General features: G+C 38.2%; 1 protein-coding gene across 2 annotated transcripts; it reads left to right on the top strand.

Annotated features, from left to right (window-relative positions):
- The first annotated feature begins 981 nt into the window (after positions 1-981).
- On the top strand, positions 982-6689 carry LOC136222150 (protein NLP9). 2 transcript variants are annotated; one of them, XM_066009650.1, is made up of 7 exons: positions 982-1174; positions 1326-1517; positions 1622-2767; positions 3592-3636; positions 3819-4574; positions 4721-4844; positions 5087-6689. In XM_066009650.1, the coding sequence occupies exons 3-7, from the start codon at positions 1826-1828 to the stop codon at positions 6109-6111; spliced, it is 2892 nt and encodes a 963-aa protein (XP_065865722.1). In that variant the 5' UTR covers positions 982-1174; positions 1326-1517; positions 1622-1825; the 3' UTR covers positions 6112-6689. The 2 variants fall into 2 exon arrangements, with proteins under 2 accessions (XP_065865722.1, XP_065865723.1); XM_066009651.1 differs by having other exon boundaries at positions 3819-4511.
- The last annotated feature ends 2153 nt before the right edge of the window (positions 6690-8842 follow it).

The following is an 8842-nucleotide window of genomic DNA, read 5'->3' on the forward strand; positions in this document are numbered from 1 at the left end:
CAAAGTGTGCATTGAAGGAGCGGAAAGTTGATATTCCAGAATTGTGTAGTCTGTGTTGTGCTGGTCCTGAAAACACAGCCCACATTTTTCTTCATTGTCCCTCGGCTAGAGCGGTGTGGCGTGCCTCTTTGTTGGGATTTAGTACGGGCCAATATTCCACGTTTCTGGATTTCTGGAATTTCATTACTGCTAAACCTATGGATTTATCTGAGAAAGTGGCGGTCCTGTGTTGGGGGATATGGAATAACCGGAACAACGTGATATGGAACCACAAAAATTCATCAGCAGAATTTACGATGCAATCGTCTCTCGCGTTCTTGAGCGCGTGGAAAACTGCCCAGACTTCTGCTGGTACTGCTGTTATTTCGGCTTCTGACCCAAGTCCCCACTAGGTTCGGCCTCCTAGAGGTTCTCTAAAATTAAATGTTGATGCGGCGATTTTTCCTCAGTCAAAGATGGCGGGGTTTGGTTGTGTGGTTCGGGCTGATGATGGAGAGTTTGTGGCAGCCAAGAGTGGGGAAATTCCATATCAGGATGATCCGCCTCTCGTAGAAGCTCTCTCCATTCGGGAAGCGTTAAGTTGGATCAAGAGCAAAGGTTGGCGCTCAGTTATTGTGGAATCAGATTGCCTAGTCGTAGTTCAATCAATGGCCAACTCGTTAGGGGTTTCATCGCCTTTTAGCGCCATAGTCAGAGATTGTATTGATTTATTGAACGAGCTCACCAATTGCTCTATTGCGTTTGTGAAACGTGCTGCTAATGGGGTAGCTCATTGTCTAGCTAGAAATTTTCAATTTCCTATTTGTCGGGATGAGTGGTCTGTACCTCCTCACTTTCTAAACATGTCTCTTCGTCATGATTCTTAATACTAGCCTATTTGTTTCAAAAAAAAAAAAAAAAAAAACCTTAAAAGCATATTTTAAAAATTAACCTTTCCAATTATGGTAAATAGTAACGGTAAGCGAAGTTGAGCAATAAACTAAACTATAATTCCCCTCTCCATGTCCGTTGCCTGAACCACTGAAACTTCCCCTTTTTAGTTAACTTCCTCCATCTCCATCTCCATCTCCATATCCATCTCCATCTTTTCCTTCTGTTTTCTCAGTCAACAAGCTTTCTTGGCTTCTTCTACACAGATGTCTTGGTAGAGTTCCGAGGAGCTTGATATTTTTAGGTCGGTCGGGTCTTTACTCTCATCTCTTAAGGGTTTTGGATTGGGATTCTCTATTTGGTCCTCTTTCCCAATTTGGGTCCATTTCAGCTGAATTTCAAATTCATTGATTGTTTATTTGTCTCTTTCTCTGTCTTTTTTATTTGATATGCAGGTGAAGTATGTAAAAGATGATGGATATGGATATGCTATACACGTAGTATTCGGTGTGCTGGTTCCTTTTGCGTAAGAGGACAAATTGAAGTTCGATTCTCTGAGTTATTTGTTGATTGAAATATCTGGACTTATGTTGCAGTGAATTGCGCCAGCTTTGAGATTGCAAAAATTTGGGCGTCATCCCTTTGAGGTTAGTTTAGGGATTTTTATTGCCATTTATGAAATGGTAAGCTGTTAATAATACACGGTAAATGTGAATATTGATATTTTATTCTTTCATTTGTGCCATTAAAGGGGTTGAACGGATTTCATTATTTTGCTGTGCTGGTATTGCTCCAGTTTATCCGGGGAAAAAGTTGGGGTCTTTAGTGAAACTTTTTTGGATTGAACGATGAAAGCTAGGAGTTAGGGAATGAGAGAAGATAGTAAGGGAGAATTTCTTTGAATATAGAACTAAATATTGGGAACTTGGGAGAGTTAGTGGTTTGATTAACCAAAATGGAATACCCCTTCTCATCCAAAGAAAAGGGGATGAATCAGTGGCCTTCGCCACGAGCACAAATGGATAGTGTAATTTCACCAGATGGTGGTACGAGGACCCCGAATTCGAATTCAGAAGACGTATTCAACAATTTCTCGGAGCTGATGAATTTCGATATGTATGCTGGTTGGTGCAACAGCCCTGCTTCAATGGATCACATGTTTGCCCCCTATTATGTTTCATCTTTTCAGTCGACATCCTACGCATCTTTTGATGGATTAACTTTTTCAGAACAGAATTGTTCAACCATTCCTGGTGGTGACAGTGCTAATGCTGCTGGGACTGGTTATAGTTGTGGAGAAAAAATAGCTAATTCCCAATTTGGCTACCCAATAGATCCAATGGAAAGTGATGATTTGGCTGAAAAACAAAGTAATTGCGCTCAGCCACAAAGCGCTATCTCAGATTTGGCTAATACTGTGATTTCTAAACCATTTGGGTGGTCACTTAATGAAAAGATGCTGAAGGCGTTATCCTTGTTAAGAGAATCTGCTGGTGGAGGCACTTTGGCACAAGTTTGGGTACCAATGAGGCAAGGTGATCAATATATCATGAGCACTTATGAGCAACCTTACTTGCTTGACCAGAGTCTAGCAGGATACCGTGAAGTGTCGAGGAAATTTACGTTTTCTGCTGAAATGAAGCCCGGTCTTCCTCTTGGGCTTCCTGGCCGTGTATTTACCTCTAGAGTGCCTGAATGGACTTCAAATGTAGTTTATTATCGCACTGATGAATACTTAAGAGTAAAGCATGCGGTTGATCATAAAGTCCAGGGTTCGATTGCTTTCCCAATCTTTGAACCTCCCGCTATGTCCTGCTGTGCTGTACTGGAACTTGTCACTGTTAAGGAGAAGCCTGATTTTGATTCAGAGATGGAAAATGTTTGCCTCGCGCTCCAGGTTACTTTTGTTTTACCCAGTACTCACTTAAAAGAAGCTTTTCTTCTTATCTTCCCTGTATTCTTCTGTCTTTTCCTCAATTATATGCAATCTACTCAATGGTCATTACCCTTTCAGAAAGTAGTTAATATGCTAATTAAAGGTAAAAGGACAAAACGAGAAAAATCTAGATGGCTCTTGAAATGTTTTGCAGAAATAAACTAGTTTTTTTTTTCCTTAAAAAGCTCTTATATTAGGGTTATGGTACTCGTGGTACTTGTTGTAGGACTTCCACCTGTCGGAAAATTGATTTCACGGTTTCGTATGACGGTTCATGTTAGCCTACCCCGAATCATTTCGGGACTAAGGGTTTGTTGTTGTTGTTGTTGTTGTAAAAAGGTCTTGTGAAATGGTTTCTCTAATTCAAGTTTTTATTAATAGCTATTATTTGGTATCTGGAGGATTCTTAACATTTTTGAAGTTAAAGAAATAGGGCTTTTCGTTGTACCTCAAAGGTAATAAGAATCAATCAAAGCCAAGTATGGTATTTTTACTCTTAAGAATATTTAATATGTTTGTTAACGAAGAAAACCATTTTTGTAACAGAATGAGATATTTATAATTTATTAATCATATAATGATTCAAACCTCAATGGTTTTATTGTGAATGCCGTTGCAGATGTTCTGGACCTTTGATTTATGTCTTGCACTTGATGGTTAGACATCTGAATTTATGCAAATGTAATTAAAGCTTGGCTTCTGCTTTAATGATGATACACAATTAATGATGTATTCCTGGTGACGTTGGTTAGTATTAACAGTTGACTTGACCCAAATATCTGCAGGCTGTAAATTTAAGGAGTACAGCACCTCCTCGACTTCTTACTCAGGTATTTTCGATTACCTTTGATTTTTTTTTCCTGCCAATTTTGCCTTTTAATGCGCAAAGAATAAAGAAGGTTGAGTTCACATCAAAATCAGTAAAATAAATAGACAAAAAAAGAACTGAGATGACTTTTAGTTTATGCATTTCGCATTGTCAAAGACTCTAAAGACAAGTTTTATTTTTCAGAGCCTCTCAAGGAGTCAAGTAGCTGCCTTATCTGAAATAACCGATGTTTTACGTGCTGTATGTCATGCACATAGATTGCCACTGGCTTTAACATGGATTCCTTGCAGTTATGAGGAGGAATCTGTTGGTGAAGTCATCAAAGTAGGTCTGAAAAAAGAAAATTCGAGGCCTGCCGGAAAACCTGTGCTATGCGTTCAGGCTACAGCTTGTTATGCAAGTAAGGAGATGGAAGGATTTGTGCATGCATGTTCAGAACATTATATTGAGGAAGGACAGGGTGTAGCTGGAAAAGCACTTCAATCAAATCATCCATTTTTCGTCCCTGATGTGAAGTCATATAATATATCCGAGTATCCACTTGTCCATCATGCACGCAAGTATAACCTGAATGCTGCAGTTGCAATCAGGCTAAGAAGTACTTACACTGGTTGTGATGATTACATATTAGAGTTCTTTCTCCCTACCAATATAAAGGGGAGTTCGGAACAACAATTGTTGTTGAACAATCTCTCAGGTACCATGCAAAAAATTTGTAAGAGTTTAAGAACAGTTTCAGATGCAGAGCTAACTGGGGGAGAAGATTATAAAGTTGAGTTTCAGGAGGGAGAAGTATCATGCTTCCCATCAATGTCAGTTCCAGTAAGAAATTCCCCAGGAACAATATCAGAACGCAACTTGAATTCGACTGGCAAGGTACCTTGTGATACATCTACTTCCAAAAATGATGGAAAAGAATCAGACGGTCCTCATGAACGGGTAACTTATAGCACACGTAGTGCTTTGATGCAAAGGAAGCCATCATTATCTGATTTATCTCCCCTCTTGCAATAATAGTTGTATTTTACTTTTCATCAACAGAGACGGTACTGAGTTTTACTGTTTTCTGTTCATTTAATTTACAGGTTATTAGTGGATCCAGAAGACCGATGGAGAAGAAGAGGAGTACAGCTGAAAAAAATGTGAGCTTGGCTGTCCTTCAGCAATACTTTTCTGGAAGTCTCAAGGATGCTGCCAAAAGTATTGGCGGTGAGCTTCCTCTTATGTTAATGCTAATGACAGTAACGAATGCAGATATTCACTTTCGTTTTTTAGTAAAAGAAATTATCGTTAGATTATTTACGTTTATGTACTATCGGAGTCCATGGAGTCAATAAATGAAGGTCAAACCCATATGATGTTAGTAACCAATTATGCTTTTTTAACAACTGGTATGCTTGATTGTGAGATTGTCTTGCTAATTAACATGAAATTGAACCCTTCTTTTTTAGTTTGCCCCACAACATTGAAAAGGATATGCAGACAGCATGGGATTTCCAGATGGCCATCCCGGAAGATAAATAAGGTGAATCGCTCATTAAGGAAAATACAAACTGTGCTTGATTCTGTTCAGGGAGTGGATGGAGGACTGCGATTTGATCCAACCACTGGGGGATTTGTTGCAGCAGGCTCCATGACCGGAGAACACGATTATAGGAAAAGTTTTGTATTCTCTGACAAAAACCAAAATTCAAGAAATTCTGACTCTGCATCTGAAGATGTTTCTGTTCCTCCAGCTCCTAGTAATGATGGCAATAATTCCATAGTTAAAATTGAAGGGGATGAGTGTTCTTTAGATGTCTACGGGGTTGAATGTGCTGAAGAACCCAAATCTTTTGCAACAAATGCTGGAACGCATAAGAAGTCTTGGGCTTATCGGGAAAATTCCTCTATACTTACTGAAGGAGGCGAGTGGCATCCGAACAAGAATAGCATGAAACTTGGGTATTTGAATCCCCACTCGGTGCCTGGGAGCTCATGCTCCTTAACCATTAAAGAATTGAATGTCAAAATGCAGAGCGATGATGTCATCATGGAACATGACCCTACTACTTGTTCAAGCATGACCGACTCTTCTAATAGCACTGGTTCTCTCATTCATGGCAGCATATCAAGCTCACCAAGCATTGAAGATGCGAAAAATCTAAAAGTCAAATCAATCTATGATGACAGTGGATTAAAAATGACAGTAAAAGCCAAATACAAAGAGGAGGCAGTAAGGTTCAAGTTTGAAGTATCTGCAGGGTGTTTCCAACTGTACGAAGAAGTAGCAAAAAGGTTCAAATTGCAAAACGGTACGTTTCAGCTCAGGTATCTCGACGATGAAGATGAGTGGGTGATGCTTGTGAATGACTCTGACTTGCAGGAGTGTGTTGAGATATTGGATTCTGTCGGAACTCGAACTGTAAAATTCCTCGTTCGGGATATACCCTTTTCGATGGGAAGCTCAGGCAGCAGCAATTGCTTTCTCGGTTAGGGTGATGCTCATTTGCTCATTTTTATGGTTTCTGAATTTGCTCTATATATGGTTTCAACTTCATGGTAATTATATTAGTAATGAAGGTTAAACAGGGGAGTGCTGGATGGCTACGATTTTACCACAACGGTTCTTGTTCTTTGCGTTTTTGCCCAACCAATCAGAGTACTGCACCGTCACCCTTTGAGCTGAACACTGCTGTAGTCTAGAATCACGAGATGATAAGTCGATGGGAGCGGCTTTCTCTGATTGGTTAAAGATATGCAGGAATGGAAGAAAGGGAAATATAGATATGAAGTTAGAATGTATAGTTTTGTAAAGTGTAGGCATTTAGCTGTAGGATAGGGCACTGTATTATTATTATATGTTCTGCAGTGCCCTAATCTTAGTCTGTATAGTTGTTTCATTTTATTGCAATTTGAGAAGTAGAAAGTTTTTAGAATTGTCAATTGGTATTCTGGATATTCTTTTGTCATTAAATCAGTATATGCTCTCAATATTCTGAGAGCATTCAGAATGACAGTATGAAGAGGCAAAAAAATAAAATTTATGTTTAATTACTTTAATTTTTTGATTGAGTACTTGTATTTATTTATACTATTATCAAATTATTTTCTATTTGTTAACAACAATTTTTTTCTTGTTGAAGGTGAAAAGATTTCATTGCAATAACTAAGAATAGATTACATCATTAACCACTAGGTGACTAACATGTAACTAGTCGCTCTGGCGGGCTCATGAGCAACCAGGTTAGCTTGGCTAATACCATCAATGCCTATATCGGAGAATCTCCGCGTCATGCATAGGGGGGCTGACTGAGTTGGGTGGGGGAAGAGGGAAGCATGGCGCGAATTCCTCCCGAATCTGTGGTCCTCCTGAATTCCTCCAGGCAGCTTTAAGATGTCCATAACATCTCTCGGTGGCAAAAGAAGCTGACGGAGCAAGTTAAGGTTCGGAGGAGTGGTGGAGCCAGAACTCAAGGCTTCATTTTTAATAGATTTTTTTTTTTCCGAATAACGACTAAGTCTTTGATTCTTACTTAACAATGTGTTTATGAATTTTATTTCCCAAAGATTCATTGTTCATCAAGGGCCATGAAGACAACTATTAACTGAGAATAGAAATGATAGAAATTTCTTTTCTATTTCTCAATTTTTTTTTTATAATTCTCAAACCCAAAATGACGTGGTTTTGGTGTAAAATTTAGAAAGAAGATACAAATGATAAATATATTAAAAAAACATTGAATTATTCTTATAAATTGTATGAAAAATGATTTTGATAATAGGATGGTTGGAATAAAAACAAGTAAAAAAACATTAAGGAGCAGTTGGTAAAGACTCACATAATTTACTCGGTTGTCTTTGAACTTGTCCAAAAAGCTTATACCTACGTGGTGTCTCATTAACCCTCTAAATTTATTTAAAGTGTCATTATTAAGTTCCTAAATCTATAAAAACATCATAAAAATGTACGAAACAGAAAGTTAATTTGTTTTAGAGAACTCAGAATCATGAATTAAACTTTTATTTTTTAAGTTTTGATTTTTTTAAGCATTTAAACAAATTGCAATATATATCAATTTAAACAAGTTTAAGTAGCAAATGGATGACTCTAAGCAAGTTTAAGAGGCCAATATATCACTTTAAATAAATTCAGATAGCTAATGGGTTATTTTATACAAGTTGAGGGCCTAATGAGACAACATATAATTTAGAGAGCCGATCAACATTTTCATCAATTTAAGGGATTTTAATGTAGTAAGCCTTTACTTAATACTATCGTATCCTATGTATCTGATAACTTATGGAAAAATCCTTGATCGGAGCACTTCCCTGTGAGGCGCCGTTGGGATCGGCCGGGGACACTCCGATGCCAAAGTCAGTAATATTTTTGAGAATAAACTGTAAGCACAAAAGTAGAGAATCAGTAAGTGTATCTTTGATCCTAGGAAGCTGGGGTATTTATATAGGTTTTTGTAACCTTCAGCATGAATGGGGAAGCAGGTGAAGAGTCATGTCATTACTCATCTTTAATTGCTATCAATTCTCCATTAATCCCAGCATTTAGCATCGAAACCCTCGGAGTTGAGGTATTCGAACAGTCAAGTCTTTATTCCCCTTTAATGGCTATTAATTGCCATTTAATTGTATTTATTCCCATTCATGGATGGTAATAAATGGGCCTTTTTGTATTCTTTGATCCGTCAAGGCGTATGTACGTTCTCCTTGAGAGCTATGGCGGGTCTCCGCTACTCGCTCTCATCGGGCGTATCTCGTTATGCCGTATCTCGCCATGGTCCACGTGGCGTGGCATAATGCTAGAGACTCCTTCCCTTTCCTCATTATTTGCATATTCGCCCATGCATTAATTATCATTAATTCCACATTAATCATGCATAAATATCTCTTTTAGAAGGAATAATGGTTTGCCATTATTTCTATTAATTTTCCCTTATTCCTTATTCAAGAATAATTTGGGTTGTTATCAGAAGCCCCCCCTAAAGGTATAAAATGCTCTTTAGGGCTGTCTAAATGGTGTTTTATTTTTCCATCTTGGAGGAAAGTGGACCCGCCCTAGATGGGATCATATATGGATATGATGCACTTTTAGGGGTTTTTTCTTCTTCGTGAATAGGTGGTCAGCTGTATCCATTGTTAGCCTCTAGGGGCTTTTTGAGAGTTATATTTCTTTTAGAAATGGAATAACCCGCCCTTTATGGGACCATTTG

The sequence above is a fragment of the Euphorbia lathyris genome, chromosome 3 (assembly GCF_963576675.1).
Source record: "Euphorbia lathyris chromosome 3, ddEupLath1.1, whole genome shotgun sequence".
Lineage (NCBI taxonomy): Eukaryota > Viridiplantae > Streptophyta > Magnoliopsida > Malpighiales > Euphorbiaceae > Euphorbia > Euphorbia lathyris.

Bases quoted from the DNA above. Each gene is read 5' to 3' on its own strand.
- LOC136222150 (XM_066009650.1), top strand. From the start codon at position 1,826: ATGGAATACCCCTTCTCATCCAAAGAAAAGGGGATGAATCAGTGGCCT. The intron at 4,575-4,720 runs GTAACTTATAGC...TTTAATTTACAG, and splicing joins CAGACGGTCCTCATGAACGG to GTTATTAGTGGATCCAGAAG. The intron at 4,845-5,086 runs GTGAGCTTCCTC...CTTCTTTTTTAG, and splicing joins TGCTGCCAAAAGTATTGGCG to TTTGCCCCACAACATTGAAA.